This window comes from Phytophthora parasitica (genome assembly GCF_000247585.1).
Source record: "Phytophthora parasitica INRA-310 unplaced genomic scaffold supercont2.25, whole genome shotgun sequence".
Classification (NCBI taxonomy): domain Eukaryota; phylum Oomycota; class Peronosporomycetes; order Peronosporales; family Peronosporaceae; genus Phytophthora; species Phytophthora nicotianae.
Window position 1 is genome coordinate 262,502 of NW_008649011.1, and position 18,868 is coordinate 281,369.

Below are 18,868 nucleotides of genomic sequence, written 5' to 3' on the forward strand. Positions count from 1 at the left end.
AACCCAAGAAATCGATGCAAATTGATTTTTTCCCTTGCCTGCTCGATGCATAGGCAAGGAACTGTCCGGATACTGCGAACCTCATCGCGACGGTGTTGGAGCAGATCGACAAAGGACAGTATGAAGCGCATCCAGTTGAGGCGCAGATGTTGAAGAGCACATGTGTAGCAAAGGCGCGGCTGTGACAGGCGTTTACAGCCCTGCCGACGTGGTAAGCGAAATGCTTCGAGCGTTTTCGTTACTGAATAGCAGGTCTTCCTTGCAAAACGAGGATAACCGTAAGCTGCTCAGAGGAACCAAAGAAGATCAACAAATAGCGCTGTGGTGTTGGTGATGGAAATTAGGATGAGAAGTCTTCCACTGAGGGCGTATCGTGTTTGATTTCAATGAAACCTACATGTTTACATAACGCTTGACAGTGTCGTGTTATCGAGATGAAACTCTACGGCACACATGTTTGGCTCGTCAGACGAATGTTGACCAGGATCAAAATCCTAGTTGTCGTCTATCGTTCCGGATATCAATTTGCAACCCACTTGAGGACATGTAAGCTCAACTACATATTATAAGTTACATATTTCCTTGGCATCAATTAACAGTAAAAATAGGAATCATATACATGAGACTCCAAAGAAATGAGCTCCTCTAAAACATGCTAACAACACTTGCGGCACATACTGATCCAATCGAAACCTCGGATGTATAGCCAAGCAAGCACCCATGAATGTAGAGTCTGTGCGTCCTAAAATCCCTCTTCGGGCTAGCCTGACAATGGCAGAATGCTCGTGCTGCACCAAAGTGTACGGAGTGAGGATACCCAACAACCACCACCTTATTCCCCAGCCGTTGGGTGGATCCTTTAGCCACCGAGACGTTTGCACGATTACCCCGATCAAGTACCAGTCAACACAACAGCAGATCTTCAACGTCAGAATTGCACCCGATGTTTCATCGCTCCTTTTCCATCGGCGGCCGTCAGTTTTTGCTGTTTGCTACTCCACCGAACTAGCTGTCCTCTCGTAGACCGCAATCCAGGAGATCGAAGGTGTTGGCTCTCGCAGTTCTCAGTTTTCAATTTGACTTGTTCTACTCAATACAAACACATCAAAAATGCCTCGGATTTCCAGCTTCACGCTTTTTTCAGCACTCGCCGTGGCCGCCTCGATCATCCCCACAGCTTCGGCCTTCCAGTCCGGTAGTGGTGGTCGCGTACTATGGGAAAACAACTGCGACTTCTACGGAAACGACTATCGCTCCATGAGGGCCATCCCGGACGTGTGCGGTGATGTCTGTGCCAGCGATTCAAAATGCACGCACTGGGCCTGGAATAACTACAACGGCGGTACTTGCTGGTTCAAGACGGGCTCTCGATCGGCCAAAACTGGCAAATGGGGCACGAACTGCGGCTACGTGGTATCTCGAAGCACCCAAGGTCAAAATCAAAACCAAGGCGAAGCACGGGGTCAGTCATCCAGCAGCGGTCTGTCTGCGTCCGAAATGGGCGAGATGCTGAGCCGGATCAACGCCTACCGCTCGCAGAATGGTCTACCTGGTCTCTCAATTGACAACCGATTGGTGAACGCTGCCGCTTTCCACTCTCAGGACCAGGCCAACAATTGCAAGATGCAGCACGCCGGCTCAAACGGCTCAAGGCTTGGTGACCGCATCAAGGCACAAGGTTACAACTTCAACATGGCTGCGGAGAACGTGGCTGCCGGTCAAAAGTCTGTGGAGGAAGTCATGAATTCGTGGTGGAACTCGCCAGGCCACCGTGCCAACCTCCTCAACAAGAACGTGGAGAATGTCGGGTTCGCAAAGGTGGTGAACAACGGTTGCAGCAACTATGCAACTTACTGGACACAGGACTTCGGCCGCCTCGGTTGAAGAGTGTGCGTATATATGTCCGTGTCCGTCTCGTGTCGTAATGGCTCAGTGGTAAGCCAAAGTGTCGTATTGAACGATCGATCGTGATCAATATTCAGTGTTAGGTGTAGTGCGTGAGTGAAGCGTAAATTGGTGTGGTGTTAGTAGTAGTGAGTATTCTCGTGATAAATTTAGTGGTGTCCGTATTCAGGCAAGCATTTTTGTTCGACATCTCCTTCATTGTTGATGTTAAATTCCATAAACTGAAGCAAGTCCCATAGGGCACGCCCCCTGACAGTCAGTCACAGGTAGCAGGAGATATCCTTGAAGAGGTTGCTTTAATACAAGGATGTCGTTGTGGGGCCATTACTACTAATAGTTGTTGAAGGTCATGTTTGAAGCAACAACATGGAGTCATTAAAGCCGGAGTTGATGTTTTTGGAACATGCTTACCATTTAACAGGCCAACAGGAGTTAAAATAATTTTACTAGGACGTTGGGTCCGATCTCGCTTGGATAAAGCACGACGGGCGTAATAGAACCCTCAAGTGGATCGAGCTGTTTTGTTGAACTTGTCGAATACCTAAATCCTTATGAACAAGCTACTGGTGTATTAAAGTACTGCATATTATTATGATAAATATCACCAAGCAACCGTCTGTACGATGTCGACAGCGCAGCGCCAGAAAACATTGCTCTCTATTGTCACCAAATGCTGGGTTTTTATAGCATGGGGACTTGTCTGCCCATTGAGCACGGGCAGCGTACGGACGATATAGGTCGCATGTTAAAACCTTATGCTCGATCTGTGTAAAGTTCCTTTAGCTATCGAATATTAATAAGTGTTCATAGATACAATCGAGACAGCCACCACCAAGCAGCAGGGCCAACATGCGGACGTCAACCGATGTTTCAAGAGGAGACGGATGCCATCGGCTTCATCGAACTGTCCGAATGGATGCGAGTTGGCTGCAGTCCTGTAGAGAGCACAAACCTTTGGCCACAGTACTCATTTCTCATTTTACCTTCTTCCAGTCATATCCATAAAATGCCTCGCCTCAGTAGTATCGCACTTATTGCAGCGTCCGCCGTCGCCGTCTCGGTTGTGCCAGTCACAATAGCCTTCCAGCTAGGTAGTGGAGGCCGCGTGATGTGGGAAAACAACTGCAATTTCAGCGGAAATGATTACCGCTGGATGACGGCTATCCCGGCTGTGTGTGGTGATGTCTGTGCCAGCGACTCAAAATGCACGCACTGGACCTGGAACAACAGCAACGGCGGTACTTGCTGGTTCAAGACGGGCTCTCGGTCGGCCAAAACTGCCAAGTGGGGCACGAATTGCGGCTACGTGGTGTCTCGCAACTCTGTCGTGCAAGTCCAAGCCCAGACTCAGACCCAGGCTCAAGCACCAGCTCAGATTCAAACACAAGTTAGTTCCAGTAGCGGGCTCTCCTCCGCCGAGATGAGTGAGATGCTTAGCCGGATCAACGCTTATCGTGCTCTGAATGGTCTTGGTGCGCTCACTATTGACAACCGGTTAATTGCTGCGGCCATGCTGCACTCGAAGGATCAAGCTAACCATTGCACCATGACACACACGGGCTCGAATGGCTCAAAACTGGGCGACCGCATTAAGGCGCAAAGCTACAGCTTCGCAATGGTGGCGGAGAACGTGGCCGCCGGTCAGAATACCGTAGAGTCCGTGATGACCGCGTGGTGGAATTCGCCCGGTCACCGTGCCAACCTGCTTAACAAGGACGCGCAGAACGTCGGCTTTGCCAAGGTCGTGAACAACGCCTGCGACAGCTACGATATCTACTGGACGCAGGACTTCGGTCGCCTCGGATAAGGCTCAGTGGAAAGCCAATCAGTGTTTCAGCGTAGTGAGTAAAGTAGCGTTCTAAACGTAGTGCGTACCAACCCGTAATTAATGTCAAGCTAGTCAATAGAACGATGTTCGTCCTCTTCGTATTGCCGGTTGTTCGGGTACAACAAGGATGCTGTCGCTAGTAGAGTTATAATGCTGTAAGTAGAAGACGACAGCCAGAATCAGCAAACGTACGAGCCGAAGTCGCTTTGCTAGCGATATTACGCCGGATTATTTGCGTACTAAACGATGGAGCGGTTCCATCCACAACAATCTTCCATCGCTGCAACTACTAGCACACGCAGCAGTAGCGTAGATACGGATATGAATGCTGGTGGATAGCTACCTGACGTATTTGTTGTCGCCTTTAGCATTGTGCATTCATCTTTATTTTTTTTGGGCGATCACGCATTGATTCGCCAGATGATCGCTAAAGATCGAGATGACGAAGATGACATGTGGCTTCAACAGCCGGTTCAACTCAATGACTGGAATGGGAGCACGACGGACGACGGTGGCCGGTCTCCTTTAACATGGCAGGTTACGACTCATTTGATCTAGCACAGTAGAAGGTGTCGGTAAAGCGCAGTGGCGGATTGAGCCGGAGCATTCTCTGGGTGAGTTGTAAAAGTAGTGCCCTCGTCGGCAACTGAACCGGATCGAATAGCACAATGACTCTCGAGTTTGTTCTGTGTTTATGACAGCGAATGCCGAGCGATATCGTACGCTATCTACGTGGACTGCAGCTGTGTACTCCACTGTTCTGTATTTCGGTGGATCAACCGGCAGTTGACAACTTCAACTTGTTGCATACAAAAGTTCAAATATACGCGTTCAGAACATTTTCCGGTTTCGGTATCCGTACGTTCCAAGCTGCCTTTCCAAACCAAGATTCCAGCGTCATGTAGAGTCTGGACTCCGAACCATCAGCAGGTTGTCAGATCCGCTGTATCGCCACTACACGGTCTGTCAGCGCTTCCGCAGAATTACTCGAATTGACGGGGCCTCAACAATATCGGCGGCGTTCACTCCTCGATCTGGCACATGCAGCGTCAACTGGTCGCCAGCTGTTCATCCGCCTAGCCGAGCTCTACAACGTTGCATGGAGCCCCGCCTTTGGCAAGGCTTTGACGCTCGGCTTCCCGGCCTCAACACGGGATCGGAGATTGTGCGGAGTGATCGAGTGGATGGGCCTCCGCGCTCTCTCTCACTTTCCAATTCGTCGGGCACCAAGCAGTTCTCCTCGAAAACCTTGCAAGAATGTTCAACTCAAAAGTGTTCGCGCTGTCTGCTGCTGCAGTGGCAATGGCTGCGGGGTCTTCCTCTGCCTTCCAGATCGGCAGTCAAGGCCGCGTCATGTGGAAGAACAACTGCGACTACTTAGGCAGCGACTTATATTCCGTCCCCGGCATCCCCGACGTCTGCGGAGACATATGCGCCGACGACTCGAAGTGTACTCACTGGAGCTGGACATACTTCAACGGCGGCACCTGTTGGCTCAAGAACGGCAAGACGGCCACCACCTCGACATACTGGGGCGGAGGCTGCGGGTACGTCATTGACCGCTTCACGCGCTCCAAATCGGACTCGGCCAACCAAAACGCAGAGCAAAATGCAGACCAGAATGCAGACCAAAATGCTGAGCAGAACGCCGACCAGAATGCAGACCAAAACGCCGACCAGAATGCCGACCAGGCATCGCAAACTGGTCAGGCTTCCCAAGCTTCTGGATCTACGTCTTACGACAACGGACTGACGAGTGCCGAGACGTCGGAAATGCTTGCCTCCATCAACTCGTACCGTGCTCAGTATGGACTTGCCGCTTTGACCATCGACGCTCGACTCGTGGCTGCTGCCTACGTCCACTCGAAGGACCAGGCAGCGCAGTGCACCATGGCACACGAGGGATCGGACGGCTCAGATCCTTGGGACCGAATGGAAGACCAGGGATACGAATGGACAGTTGCAGCTGAGAACGTCGCTGCCGGCCAGACCAGCGTCGAGGCCGTCATGACGTCTTGGTGGAATTCTGCAGGCCACCGAGCCAACATCCTTAAGGACGATGTGACCAACGTCGGCTTCGCTTTGGCTTCCAACAGCGCCTGTAGTGAGTACGCGACGTACTGGACGCAGGACTTCGGCGCTCAGTAAGCTGCAATCGACTGGAATGAGCTTCAATTGTCCTGTGTCACCTGCTGTGCGTCTGTGTCGTGTTTTGCTGTTATCTGTTCGCTGTGAAAAGTCCCAGTTTTGTTGAGAAGAAGTCCAATGTTTGTCAGTCTTGTAGTCATGTAACGAAGTAATCGAGTCACGAGCGAAGTGGCAAAAATGTTAATGCGTTTAAGAAGCGTAGTGTTACCACGACACCTCTCTGTCACGATATATACATGCGCAGCGTCCGCCGTGTAGCGAGAGCGCTACACCATTGGGTTTGCTGCTCGTTTGCTAGCCTACGCCGCGCTGCAGATCTCCGTAGAGCCGTACGCAGTGGAGTGATCCTTCTCAGTGTGCTGCACGGGTGCGCACTTCTCACAGCAGAAGCACACCGTCGCTGCTCTTGATAGCCGTGCGCTATACTGCATGAGCGGAATGCCAATACCCAGCAGCAGGACTGTCGCGAGCAAGAACACTAGCATTCCTACAGCCCCATCAAAGTTGTCGCCCAAGCTCCCGCGCCAGATCGCACCTACCGGTAGCGAGAAGGCAACTGAAAGCACCAGACTGCTCAGCAGCCCGATCAGTGTCTTTACAGACATGAAGTACAGCGTCGCACGCATTGCTGGCCGCGAAACCTTGTTCAGATCTGGTACCAACCGCTCGACACTCGTCTCACCGCATGCTCGTGCGCTGGCATGTGAACCTCGCTGCAGTTTCTTCGTTGAGATGTGCTCCTCTGGTAGTGAGACGAAGTTGGTAAGCCGCACATCCAGTTCAGCCAGCACTGCCACTAGACAGAGCACGAGGCGGAAGAATACGAGGCCGACACAGCACAGCGGCGTCAATAGGATGGAGAGCAGCATACCTCCGACGACAACAGTAAAGGCCGTCACACCCAGCATCAAGGTAACCAAGTGGAAGACCACAAGCTTCAGTGTGAAGCGCAGTAGTGTGAGCGCATGTCCTTCAGTACCCTCGTCGTCCAGTGGAGGACACTGGTGCAACGGAGGTAGATTAGGATCGACGTAAACCTGGCGCGTCTGAGGCTTGTGCTTCTTGTGCAAGTTTGCTGTAGCTGCAGCAGCAGAAGAGCTCTTGGAAGGTGAGGCGAAGCTCACTTGGGCGTCCTTGGACATTGGCATGACTGCTGACTAGCAAGAAGCAAGTTGGAAAGTTGAAAGGCAAGGGGGATGAGCGAAAATTTATGAGATACTCCGTACAGTAAACATTCTCAAACGTAAGCAAGAAGAAAACAACTAACCTTCAGTATTTTATAATATTTTATAACATGGGTAAAATCAATGCTACGTAAAAACCTCCTTTGTCAAATTAATTGTGTAATTCGATGTTATTATGATGAACTAAATTCAAGTTTTGACTGTCAAAAGAGTGCCATTTTCCTCATTTGAATGACGGTTTTTTGTTGAACTTGTCAACCTTCAGTGTCACTTGCTGTTATGGAAAGGCATGGCAAAAATTCTGGTGCTCTATCGCTCGAGACCAGATCGATTTCATTTCTTGTGCGTAGTCTAAAGTTCTGTCTTGTATGGTGCAATTTCCCGCTGTAGGTCTTGGTCTCTGCTATCTCTTGACTTCATTCCTCGTCAAACTTGTTGCATGGGCTCTTTGGTGCCGTACGAGGGCATTGCCGAGTCCTCTGAGACGGACGGCACGTAATCGCGTGTGTAGATCGACGTGAAGACTTCACGGCACAGCAGGCGCGTGGTGATGCACGAGAGTCTCGCCACATGCGGCATTGCGACGAAGCCACCGATCAACAGAGCGGTAGCCACCACTAGAAAGGCCCAAAGGTTGAACCAGCCTTCACTGAAGTACTCGGCTCGAAAGACAGGTGACGTGAGAGCATGGACCGGCATGGAGAACGGAATGATCACCACCATAGCGCTGAGTACGCCGACACCCAGCTTGGCAGTACTGAAGTAGACCAATACGGCGAGTGATGGTCGCGCAAAGTACGTTCCATTCTCGCCATAGTGCGGAATCTGGCCGTATAACTTGTTCTCCGGAGGCTCTAAGAAGTTGTAAAGCGCCACGTCGAGACGCGCGAGCAGTGGCGCCAAGTACAGTAACCCTTGGAATACGACGACGCCCAAGCAGCATAGTGCCAGCGACCCGAGCGAGAACGCGATGCCGAACAGGATCACAATAAAACCTGTGGACGCGAGCAGATGGTTGAGTACCAGAAATACTAGCACGCGTGCGGCTTGGAGCACCACGGCCTTGGCGTCCGAGTCCGTCATGATGCTCGAGATGCTCAGTTGTGGAATGCGACAACTCGATGGCAGTCACAAATTGTGCTTTGATACCGTATTTTATATATCCTAAGACGCTTCATGAACGACTGGGGAGGCTTAGGATATGTGCCTCCGTACCATTATCGCGGCATCGCTGTCGGAATGGAGTGAATATCCACTGATAATGCTTCATCGTTTGCATATGAATGTATTACATACTACGGATATCGTTTGCTACGCGTTATTTACTGTGGCAAGTTCATCGAGGCTTTGTTACAGTTGTGTCCGGTTGGCGGGGATGTTGGAGCCGTACATGTTAGCAGAAGCTGCGGTCCCAGCGTACTGCACAATTGGAATAGTGTACTCTGATGGAGACACTCGTTCGCAGCAGAAGAAGTGCGTCAAGGCTCGTGAGAGCCACGCCACCACATGCATAGCCACAATAGTGAGAATGCAAAGGCAGCCCCAGAGGACGTAGAACGTGAGTGGGTATTGGCGCAGGTCCACCATCTTGTGGTGGTGAACTTTGATGAGCCAGTCGTTGTCGTCATTACCATAGGCAACGAGTAACATGGGCAGTGAAGCAAACACCGACACGACGACAAGGCTCACGATGCTCATGACAAACTTGACTGTCGAGAAGTAGAGCGCACCAAGCAGCGACACGGGCGAGAAATACGCCAACTCCGGGGAGAGGCGAAGACCCTCAAACCCGCCAAGTGGCTGGCCATGGTCGGTCGCGAGAACGCGTTCATCACTAGAAGAAGCGACGTAGTTGCTCAGCTTCACGTCCAGTTTGGCCAGCCACTGCACCAAGACCACAACGCCACGGAAAAGCAACAGACCCACGCAGCACAGCGGGATCAACCCGATAGCGACGTGCACACCAGTGATGACCGCAACGAAAGCGAAGATACCCAGAAGCGCGTTGAGTACGTGGAAGAGTCCGAGCCTCAATGTTGAAAGGATAAATCCTTGGCCGTTGCAACCACCACGTTCGTGGCAGTGGTGGTGATAGCTGTGGTGGTGGCAGTGACGCTCGTGAGACGGCTCACCATAGGAAGGAGGCACGTAGTAGACATTGCGAGGATCCGGCTGAGTGTACATCGGTGGGGCTGCCGATGTCAGTGGCCAACGCTCCGACTCGGTCGTTGTCAATGGAGGTGCATTGGCATTTGCATACGCCGCGCCGTGTCTGCGATCAACAGGAGCGTCGACGTCTGGGTATAAGTGTACGTTGTAGTTCGACGTCTCGACCATATTTGGTGTGATAGCTTCAGTTAAGCCGAAGATGGCAGGTTGAGGAGTGCTTGCACATGGCGAAAGCCTGAAGTTGCAAACATTCTGGTGTTTTTGGGAATGGTTGTGTTAAAAGTTGCCTTTTTTCTGGCCAAGAGGCGAAATCTACTCTGAAAACACTCGAAAATCTACTCTGAAAACACTCGAAAAAAACTTTCGGTTGTCCATGTAACGCTACAGTTAACATGCTGTGCTATCCCCTTGTTAAACTTGTTCCATAGGACGCAATACCGTTGTTCGGAAGTGACTGGAGTTGGTGCGGTGCAAACCTCGTCGTGGCGAACTTCTCGCAGCAGAAAAACCGCGTGGCTCCGAGCGAGATTTTGGCCACAAGTTGCATGAGTGCCACGCCGAGGAGCGTCACGCAGATAGCGCTTGCCAAGGAGAGTCCTGGGTACCGACTCATCGAGGTGGGGCCCACGCCGTAGATTTGGATTGAATCATAATACTCGCCTTGGTAGTGCGAGGTTAGTGACGTGATGAACGACACTGTCGGCGCAACGACCAGTAACACTGACAGGAAACTCAGAGCGCCGATCACAGGCTTCACTAGCACGAAATACAGCATCGCCATGAGGGATAATGGGGAGAAGAACGCCAAACTCGGAGAGATTCGGTATCCAGAAATGCCCTCCCTTCCAATAAATCTCCCAGGAGGTGGCAGAGTTGAGTACGCGTACTGATGCGCCGGAGTGATAAAATTTCCCAGCTTGATGTCCCATTGAGCCGTGGAGAACACAATGTACACGAGCACTTGGAAGATCAGCAGCCCCACGCAGCACATGGGGATCAGTGAGGCAGCCGTGCAGATACCCGCGGACAGGATTCCGCATGCCACGAGTGCGAAGACCACGTTCAACACGTGATACACACAAAGTTTGAGCGTTGCCATCACGAACCCCGGCGTCCTGCTGCTCCAACTCGGTTGATCATGTCTTCTTCCCCCGTATCTGTGCCTCTCATTGAGCTGCAGAGCTCCAGGTTCTTCCATCCAGAGCCTTTGATGGTTCCGCTGCTGATCCAGCGCTACCCACTGGCCACGAACAGACGTCGACTGCTGCGCTGGAGCTTGGAGGCCTTGATACGTTCCATACGACATGGGGTCGTAGTGCTCCTGACGCGCATGAGTATCACGAGGATACCATGAATACCTTTGCGGAGGCATGGAGGGATAACCCGGAAATGGCTGCTGTCGAGCCTGTTCCTGCTGATACGGAGGCATCCTCGCATTGTTCTGTTGAGTATGTGGAGGACGCTGCACGTCTCCATTTCGACCACACTCAGCGTTCTCCTTTCCCTCCTCTGCATAGCCAAACGGCGGTGCAGTCGCTGCATTGCGTGCAGCGGCCTCTTCATCGGGCGTCCAGGTCCCCGGATACCGCTGCCATGTCGCCATATTTGGGCTCTCGCTTCTGGCAAGCTGATTTTGTCTCGTTTTCAGCCAATCACATGTCGAATCGCATGTTGAAGTGGTTTGATAACCGTTGCGAGTGCATATTCGTCTATTATCTTCTTGGTGATCATGGATCTCCTGGTGGAGTTCATGCCCGACATGGGGGGGCGTCTTGGCCGCCCAGGAGAACGCGCTTACGTCTGTGATCTCCACATTAGTCTCTCAGCTGCAGCAATTAGCGGCGACGAACGAGCGTCAATTGCAGCGGATGGCTCAGCTCGAGTCCTCGCAACTCTCCATGCAACAAACGATCAAGGAGCTGCAGGAAGCTCCAGCACCAGCTCCTGTACTTGTCGAGTCTCCAGCTCCTGTGATTGTCGAAGTGCCGGTGTTTCAACCAGCGCCACCTGATACTTCGATGCTGGACGCTATGGCGACGTTGGCGACGAAGATGGAGCAACTACAGCAGAATGTGGAGCAACAAGTGGCGGAGCAGATGCAGCAAGTACTGGTGAGTCTACAGAGCTTCCAGATCCCTCAGCCGGTCGACGATGCTCCAGCATGGGCCTCGTTAGAGCTGAAATTCCGAGAATTGGACGAGAAGTTGAGCGTCCAGATTGGAGAACTACGCAGTGAGGCAACGGACAGTTTAGCGGAGAAGACGAAGCAAACGGAGGAAGCCGTGAAGAACCAGTTGGATCAACTTGAAAAGCGGTTCGATTACCTGTCGAGGGTGAAGATGGAGATCAAGGAGCTCACGCGACGAACCGATAAACACGAGAAGAGTATTGAGGACATCCGGATTGGACTCGAAGTGCTAGCGAAATCACTCGGAAGTGATGATGTTGACTCAGAAACCAGCGAAGACGAAGCTGCAGAGGAGCAGGAAGTATTGGAATCAGAAGAGGAACAGGAACCTCAACCTGTTGTCCGGAAAACTGCACTCCACTCTATCCCAGTGATTCGATCTAGCCAGAACCTCATCATTGAGGCTGAAGTCAAGCCAGAAGAACCTCAAATAGTGCAGCAAGAAGAGCCTCAACCGAATGCACAGACCAAAGAAGAGGAGGTTGTGCACCCTGACGTTCCAGAACCTCCTCAAGCAGAGGCACCCGCTAGTCACCCGCTACGCGCAAAGTCCATCGCTCAAATCTCAAGGCTTGTGAGACGTTCTCTACGACGATCTCTCCGCGCTATGGAGACTACCCCAGTACCGATTGAGCCTTCGATACCAGAACCAGTTATCGAGCAACCAATCGAGGAGCACGAGGCAGCCCCAGCAACGCCAATAGTTCAGTCTCCACGCCAGCAATCAGAAGGGGAGCGCACTACCGAGACTGTTGTTATTCCAGAACGCGAACCTGTCAGTGTTCCTACGACCCCCACCATTCCAGATATTAAAGAACATCAAGAAGTGACACCGGAGGAACCTGTGAAAGAAGAAGCAACTGTTGAGAACAATGAGAAGGAAGAAGTGCAAGAAGCTGTTCAAGAAGAAGAGTTACCGCAGCAGTATCGTTCCCAGTTAGCCACCCAGCAAAAAGTCATGGACGATCAGGTGGAGCTCTTCCGTGCTTCCTCCTCAAAAAACCTGCTGCGTCCTACCACCACTACACCCGTCGTACGTACACGACGTCAGCGCCGCTCGACGAATCCCCGTAAGGCGTCAGGCGTCCAACCTACCGACGTGCCAGTAACCCACGAGCCACCGACACTTCCCGCCCAGAGATCCGCCACTCCTCCATCGACTGCAATTGTTGAGCCACGTCCCCCTTTGACCAAGGCGAGAATCAAAGAGCTGTGGATGTGGTTACTCGGTAAACTCGTACGTTTACAGCGACTTCGTCAACTGAACGGCATCAACGCAGAGAAAGCGCTTTTCCGTCGACAGCAGATGTCCATGGGCTCTCGAGTTAAGCGCCTTGAAGAGAACACTGCTCGCTTGGATGAATCGCTCGAGTACCTGGAACGCCACGTACAGGACAACAGCTCTGCAATCAACGCACTGGACGGAAGCATCGCAGAGCTTCATCCCGTACTGGATCGAGTTCAGAAGATGGAACGCGGACAGAAAACGCAGGCACGAACGATCGTCGATGTGGAGGAAAAGCTGCAAGAGATCGACGTCGAAGTCCAGCGATTGCGGACTTCTGTGCTCCGGAATAACTCCGTATCAACGAATGTGACGAGTGCTGTGACCAATGCGATATCAGCGCAACTCCAGGACGTAACAGCGAAGTTTTCGCAACACACTTCAGCGTTCGAGGCCTCCGAGAAGCTGTTAACACAGGTCAGCGAGACGGAGATCCCTGCACTCCACGACAAGATCGAGCTCTCGCTGTATACCATTCGTCAAGAGGCTGAACAACGTACCAAAGAGGCTGCGCAAGAACTCCAGAAGATAGTCGAACAACTGCAGACTTCGCAACGCAAGTCGGATGGACGCTTGCTTGTGCGTATCACGGACTTCTGCAACCGCATCTATCATACTTTACTCGGAATGAGCGGCGCAATGCTGCAGTCTGTTGAGCTTGGCAAGAGCGAACAGTCCTCCAAGACTTCAACACGCAGTTCTCTCGATGTGGGTATTGACTTGCTGCACGGCATCTTCACTCACTTTATCACCAACTGCGAGACTATTTTACCACAAGATACTGGATCGGAGATCGAGTTCCTGATCGAAACGTCCAAGGATTTCCAGCAACAACTCGAGAAACTCAAGGGCCAAGCAGCGATAGCAAGAGCAGCAGCATTTGCACTTGAAATCAGCGGGAACAACGACACACACGGTAGTAATCCCGTGCAGAACTCGAGCTTTGACGACCACCTGGTGTTCATAACCACGACCAAGTTGAAAGAGCTGGAGGTCGCTCTGGTCACTCGAGAAACTCAGCGAGATGACAGCCAGATACCGGAATTGATGCTCTTCATGCAGGATGCAGTAGTCCAAGTGCGCTCAGTTCTCTTCTTGTTGCTGCTACACACCGACGCGATCAAGTCACGTCTTCAAGTGGAAGAGCTGCGATCCTCGCATAACCAAGTGCAGAATACAGTGGTGGAGCACGGTTTCGCTCTTGGCCATCTCGATTCGACCATTGCACTCGTCAAGATGATGAACACACGTCTCGACTCGTTCATGGAGCTGTCATTCGCTTACGCCAAGGAAGAAGACGTCAAGAAATCCATCGAGGAGCTCATGACTGCCAACAACGACATGCGCGATCTCCTTACAACCAGTCTGGAGGCGAATCGCAGCGAGACATTGGAGCGTGACGGACTGTTGGGTGAGGAGATGAACCAGCTCATTGCTCGAGTCAGCAAGAAGCTGGACAAGGACGAGCTGCTCTGGACCCAAGAAGTTCTCGAGCGACAAGTGCAGAATGTTGCCAACTCGTCACTGGATGAACACGATCTCATCGATATCCATCGAAGACTGCGACGTAAAGTGGACAAGAACCAACTCAAGGCGCTCATGCAAAGCCAAGCTGGACAGCTGGAGGCTGGATCTCGAAGCGTGGCCAACACCGCCGATGAAGGCCACAAGTCCGCACCTCTAGTAGGAGCCAAGTGCATCTCCTGCCAAGGCGAGTTGCCACCAACCAAAGCCATGATCAAGAGTGTCGTCCGTGACGAAGTACACCAGGAACTGGCCAAATCTCGAGCACAGAAAACGCCTCCTAGCACCTTCAACGCCTCCAATCACCGCAATCTCGAAACGTTCAAGAAAGAACTTCTGTTGGCGTCTCTGCAGAAGAAATGAAGAGAATGGAACCTACAACACAAACACAGTTGACGTCCATTGCCCGAATAAATAAAAAAAAACATATCGCTCCATCGCCTCTTTCCTCGCATCTAGAACACTCCAGCAGCCACCAAGATGGCTTGGAGAAGCTGCGACGCAATCTCCTTCACTAAGATCATGCTGTTCTCGTCTTGTGCCAGCGCATATACAATAGGGCGGAGGTTGTACTCCACAAGGAACTGGATAGGCGAAGTGTGCGACTCGAACAGGCTCTTGAGCATCTTGAGCAGGTTCTTGCGCACAATCGCCTTGGGAATGAGTCGCAGTCGCTTCAAGATCTCCGTCACGAACATACCGCTGCGTCCCAGAGCCTGGTTGAGTCGGACCGAGCGACTCATGATCTCCAGCAATGGCTCGAGTAAGTTCTCCAGTTCAGTGTCCAGAGCGTTGCGAAAGCAGACCATGATCTTCATCAGATTCTCCGGGACGAGCAGGACGTTCTCCATCTTCACCGTGTCGTGTGCCAGCCAGACGCTGATGGACTTGATCGCGTCGATCTGCCAGTACTTGTCCTCCAAGAGCTCCAGAAAGAGCGTCACACTGTCATAAGTCCACAGATGCGCTCGTGCTGTTGGTGACGCATGAGCCAGGTCGCACAGGATCGGGAGAGCGAATTGTTTGAGTGGACTCGAGTTCTTGACCACCTTGATAAGTGACGGAATGACGCCAGCTTGGGCTGCGTGGGTCTGTCTGTTACGGTTGATCCGACACAGGTAGAACATGGACTGCAGCACGATGTTTTCCACCTCTTTCCGCTTCACATCTGAGATCGACAAGCCTTCAGTCTCTTGCTCGTTCAGCAGCCGGACAAGTGTCGGGATGGCTCCAGTTCGGTCCAATTTCTCCAACGTCAAAGGCTCCATACTCAAATTCCGAATGCACTTGAGTAGCTTGAGCATCGCCGAGACGAATTCATCCGAATGGCGTATCAGTGGCAATGTCTGCTTACGTTTTGGCTGGTCTTCACCAATACTAAAGAGTGGCGCACCAGGATGAATCGCTTCTAATAGTCCTTCAAGCACAGCGCCGTCACACATGTGCTCTTTAACAACAGCATCACCTTGAGAAAACAGTACAAAGATATCACACGTTTTGTGGAGTTCCTTCATCGTCCACTGTGTTGACACATTCGTCTTGGTAGATTTCTTTGCACTCGGAGCATGGTTCTCCGGTCCACGCGTATCACTGGCTGATAATGACACGATAATCTCGGAAAATACGACCACAAACTTCTTCAAAAGCCCCGCTTTGACGAAAAGTCTGCAAATGTCGTTCTTCGGGATGGTCTGGATGCTGAAGACGCTGAAGATTCCATCCAGTGCGATGTGAAGGAGATCCACATCGCAGTCGAGATTAGATGGTTTGTCATCTAGAGTCAGGAAGTCCACCAACACTGGCAATCCGCCACATGCGATAAACATTTGCAGCGTCAGTGAACTGGTCTTGCAACACTGCCGCACAAACTTGGCTGCCTCCATCCGCACAGCGATCGAAAACTCGTTGTCTTCAGGGATTCCCATGCGGAATCCTCTGCCACTTCCACCCGGTAAGTAATACGGATTGTGCTGCTTCGTGAGCTTGATGATCACTGGCACTAGACCAACCAGCGCCAAGTTTTCTTGAAATTTCTTGTTACCTTCAACGATCTACAAGTAAACCAGTAGCAAAGGAGTAAGTTATAGTGACGCATAACATACATGACCACAACATTACTTACAATGTTGATGACTCGGAGTACGGCGTGCAGCACGTCCATCTTCTTCATTTCGAGAGCCTCCATGATGTTGGGAACCACTCCACCTTGCGACATTAAATCCCGCCTCAGCGTCACGTTCTGATCAAATAATTCCTCCTACACACAAAAAAACACATTTTTTTTAGTGTCATTTGGGCAGCATTCATACGAAATGGTCCAAGGGCTTAGCAACTCACCAATTTATTGCAGGCATCAAGGATGACTTGGTCTTCCATGCTTGGATCCAGCAACGACAGTAGCTGCACCACTCGTGCAGTTGCCTTTTGGTTCGTGTCACGCGCAGTTGAATAATCAAAGTCCAGCTCGTCGTCGAACAGGTTTTCTTGCGCACTCCCGCTGGGAGACGAGCCTGCATTACTCCCACGATTGCCAACACGCAACACCAGATTCCCTTGACCTTCTGCGAACTCGAAGCTGCCATCCATATCTTCGTCCTCTTTAAAGTCGTTCAGTGACATCTTGGCTGGGACAACAGTGGCAGGAATAGGCTCCGTCTCTAAAGCGCGCTGCTGCTTTGCAGCCGCCTGTAAAAGTTGATTCTCGTCAATATCGTCGAAAGCGAGGTCTTCTTCCGGATCTTCGACAAACTGCTGGAGCTTCGCTATGCGGCTTTGGGCAGGAATAAGCGACGATCGATCCCACGAGTTCATCGTAGGCTTGTCACTCTTGCTCTGGTTCGTATCAACACAACTACTGTCCTCACTTACATCCACTATCTCCGATAATACCACTGTTTCAGGCTCTTCATCGCCCCACACATTGTCATCAAACAGAGCGTTGGCATCTTCTTTGGATAGTTGAAACTTCGGCTTTGTCGGTGCAGTATCCGCTGTTGTTTTGCTGTCGTTGCTGCCTCCATCCTCTCTCAATATGAACGGCGTGGGGTTGGAATCCACTCCGAACTCGTCGTCCCAGTCCTCGACATCTTCGTCAGACTGTTCATTCGTGACACTAAGCGAGCGTGAGGCTTTGGCTGCTGTCGGTGGTATGTCTGTCGTGGACGAGCTTTTCTCGTATAGTTTAATTGTATTCAGGACGGCGTCGCGATCATTCGAAGACGTGACGCTCTCTGATACAAGCTGCGTACTTTGCTCGACCTTGTTCTTCGGGATCTGTGCGATCCATGGATGTGCCAGAAGCTCCTCGGCCGATGCTCGCAGTCGAGGCTCCTTCATGAAGCATTTCATGATGAAATCGTGCAAGGCCTGTAACGACACAACAACCCGTTTAATCGGATACACACACTATACAAGATAATTATTTGCAACAATTGTACCGGTGACATGCGCTGTGGTAGCGGTGGATGGTCTTCTTGTACGATACGGAACAGTGCAGCCATAGGCGCCAGGTCAAAATACGGTGGCTTGGTCATCAACAACTCGATGATGGTGCATCCCACACTCCAGATATCCGACGCTGAAGACCATCCTGACATCTCAATAACCTCCGGCGCCACTGTCATACAACAACCCATTAGAAAAACTCAAAAACTCTATCTACGTAGGGAAAGAACGTACTCCAGTACGGCGATCCCACGACGGAGTTGGCCTTCTGCGTCTCGTTCAATTTGATAGCCACACCGAAGTCTGCAAGTTTCACTAGTCCGTCTTTGGTCGTAAGGATGTTTGCCCCTTTGACGTCTCGATGCAGCACACCTTGTTCGTGTAGATACGCCAGTCCTCTTAGCACCTGGGTGATGTACATGGCCACGAGCGTCTCTGATAGAGATCCGAACTTCTTGATAAATTGTGCCAATGAGCCGTTCTCCATGTACTCCAGCACAATGTATAGATATCCCTGCGTCTTGATAGTGTCGTGGTACTTGACGATGTTCTCGTGGTTCAGTTTTCGCAGCAGACTGATTTCCGTCTAGCACAGCAGCGTAACGCGTTAAATAAGCAATCAGATCCTCAAAATTAATATCTCGTTATCCTGTACCTCTATGGATAACAGCTCATCCTTGTCAATATCCCGAAGCGACACTTGTTTAATGGCAACAGAGCGTCCATTGCGCAGATCCAGCGCCCCGTACACGATACCGAAGCCTCCGCGTCCGATCTCAGCTCCCAATTGCTAGTTAACATCGTCACACATAGGATAAAAAATTAGAGAGAGCTTTGATAAAATTGTAGAATCACAACATTATCGACTTACATAATGGGTACCAACTAGTCGCACTTGCTCCAGATCCGCCTTCTTGCCTCCGCGACTGGATGCCAGGCTGCTGCGCGAGCTGCTGGGACGCGTCGACGCTTGGCTGCTACGCAAGGACGGCCCGGCACTACGTCCGCCGCCGCTGGTCCCGGGGCTGCCGCTCGTGCGCACGTGGAGACCGCTGCTGCTGCTCATGGGGAGCACATCGTCAAATTGTGTACAATTGTGTACGAGACAATCAATTTTGGGATCTCCTATCAATTTTGACGGTACGAATCGGTATTTGGATCGGTATTAAAAGAAATGTAGCCATGAAGCAAAT

At 51.4% G+C, this 18,868-nt stretch overlaps 9 protein-coding genes across 10 annotated transcripts; 4 read left to right on the forward strand and 5 right to left on the reverse strand.

Moving 5' to 3' along the window:
• Positions 1-1,110: 1,110 nt before the first annotated feature.
• Positions 1,111-1,884, forward strand: PPTG_11765 (hypothetical protein; the record flags this gene model as incomplete). The annotated part of the gene is made up of 1 exon (XM_008906928.1): positions 1,111-1,884. The coding sequence occupies one exon, from the start codon at positions 1,111-1,113 to the stop codon at positions 1,882-1,884; it is 774 nt and encodes a 257-aa protein (XP_008905176.1).
• Positions 1,885-2,911: 1,027 nt separating this feature from the next.
• Positions 2,912-3,712, forward strand: PPTG_11766 (hypothetical protein; the record flags this gene model as incomplete). Its single annotated transcript, XM_008906929.1, has 1 exon — positions 2,912-3,712. The coding sequence occupies one exon, from the start codon at positions 2,912-2,914 to the stop codon at positions 3,710-3,712; it is 801 nt and encodes a 266-aa protein (XP_008905177.1).
• A 1,243-nt stretch (positions 3,713-4,955) lies between these two features.
• PPTG_11767 (hypothetical protein) lies at positions 4,956-5,899 on the forward strand. The gene has a single exon (XM_008906930.1). It carries the CDS (start codon positions 4,991-4,993, stop codon positions 5,879-5,881), a length of 891 nt encoding a protein of 296 aa, XP_008905178.1. The 5' UTR covers positions 4,956-4,990; the 3' UTR covers positions 5,882-5,899.
• A 103-nt stretch (positions 5,900-6,002) lies between these two features.
• PPTG_11768 (hypothetical protein) lies at positions 6,003-7,077 on the reverse strand. Its single transcript, XM_008906931.1, has one exon. The coding sequence runs from the start codon at positions 7,027-7,029 to the stop codon at positions 6,181-6,183; it is 849 nt and encodes a 282-aa protein (XP_008905179.1). The 5' UTR covers positions 7,030-7,077; the 3' UTR covers positions 6,003-6,180.
• A 126-nt stretch (positions 7,078-7,203) lies between these two features.
• On the reverse strand, positions 7,204-8,199 carry PPTG_11769 (hypothetical protein). Its single transcript, XM_008906932.1, has one exon. The coding sequence runs from the start codon at positions 8,146-8,148 to the stop codon at positions 7,492-7,494; it is 657 nt and encodes a 218-aa protein (XP_008905180.1). The 5' UTR covers positions 8,149-8,199; the 3' UTR covers positions 7,204-7,491.
• Positions 8,200-8,286: 87 nt separating this feature from the next.
• On the reverse strand, positions 8,287-9,489 carry PPTG_11770 (hypothetical protein). The gene has a single exon (XM_008906933.1). The coding sequence runs from the start codon at positions 9,400-9,402 to the stop codon at positions 8,416-8,418; it is 987 nt and encodes a 328-aa protein (XP_008905181.1). The 5' UTR covers positions 9,403-9,489; the 3' UTR covers positions 8,287-8,415.
• Positions 9,451-10,865, reverse strand: PPTG_11771 (hypothetical protein). Its single transcript, XM_008906934.1, has one exon. The coding sequence runs from the start codon at positions 10,835-10,837 to the stop codon at positions 9,635-9,637; it is 1,203 nt and encodes a 400-aa protein (XP_008905182.1). The 5' UTR covers positions 10,838-10,865; the 3' UTR covers positions 9,451-9,634.
• Positions 10,314-14,668, forward strand: PPTG_11772 (hypothetical protein). Its single transcript, XM_008906935.1, has one exon. It carries the CDS (start codon positions 11,103-11,105, stop codon positions 14,592-14,594), a length of 3,492 nt encoding a protein of 1,163 aa, XP_008905183.1. The 5' UTR covers positions 10,314-11,102; the 3' UTR covers positions 14,595-14,668.
• On the reverse strand, positions 12,215-18,793 carry PPTG_11773. Of its 2 annotated transcripts, XM_008906936.1 has the most exons (7): positions 18,547-18,793; positions 18,331-18,465; positions 17,910-18,261; positions 17,669-17,847; positions 16,569-17,597; positions 16,354-16,488; positions 12,215-16,282 (listed from the first exon to the last, which is right to left on the reverse strand). In XM_008906936.1, exons 1-7 carry the CDS (start codon positions 18,739-18,741, stop codon positions 14,687-14,689), a joined length of 3,621 nt encoding a protein of 1,206 aa, XP_008905184.1. In that variant the 5' UTR covers positions 18,742-18,793; the 3' UTR covers positions 12,215-14,686. The 2 variants fall into 2 exon arrangements, with proteins under 2 accessions (XP_008905184.1, XP_008905185.1); XM_008906937.1 differs by having other exon boundaries at positions 17,910-18,465.
• Positions 18,794-18,868: the final 75 nt, after the last annotated feature.

Excerpts from the sequence above, each read along its gene's own strand:
- PPTG_11767 (XM_008906930.1), top strand. The coding sequence starts at position 4,991 with ATGTTCAACTCAAAAGTGTTCGCGCTGTCTGCTGCTGCAGTGGCAATG.
- PPTG_11768 (XM_008906931.1), bottom strand. The coding sequence starts at position 7,029 with ATGCCAATGTCCAAGGACGCCCAAGTGAGCTTCGCCTCACCTTCCAAG.
- PPTG_11769 (XM_008906932.1), bottom strand. The coding sequence starts at position 8,148 with ATGACGGACTCGGACGCCAAGGCCGTGGTGCTCCAAGCCGCACGCGTG.
- PPTG_11770 (XM_008906933.1), bottom strand. The coding sequence starts at position 9,402 with ATGGTCGAGACGTCGAACTACAACGTACACTTATACCCAGACGTCGAC.
- PPTG_11771 (XM_008906934.1), bottom strand. The coding sequence starts at position 10,837 with ATGGCGACATGGCAGCGGTATCCGGGGACCTGGACGCCCGATGAAGAG.
- PPTG_11772 (XM_008906935.1), top strand. The coding sequence starts at position 11,103 with ATGGCTCAGCTCGAGTCCTCGCAACTCTCCATGCAACAAACGATCAAG.
- PPTG_11773 (XM_008906936.1), bottom strand. The coding sequence starts at position 18,741 with ATGAGCAGCAGCAGCGGTCTCCACGTGCGCACGAGCGGCAGCCCCGGG. Across the intron at positions 18,466-18,546 it reads GACTAGTTGGTACCCATTAT|CAATTGGGAGCTGAGATCGG; the intron begins GTAAGTCGATAA and ends GATGTTAACTAG. Across the intron at positions 16,489-16,568 it reads TTGATGCCTGCAATAAATTG|GAGGAATTATTTGATCAGAA; the intron begins GTGAGTTGCTAA and ends TTTTGTGTGTAG.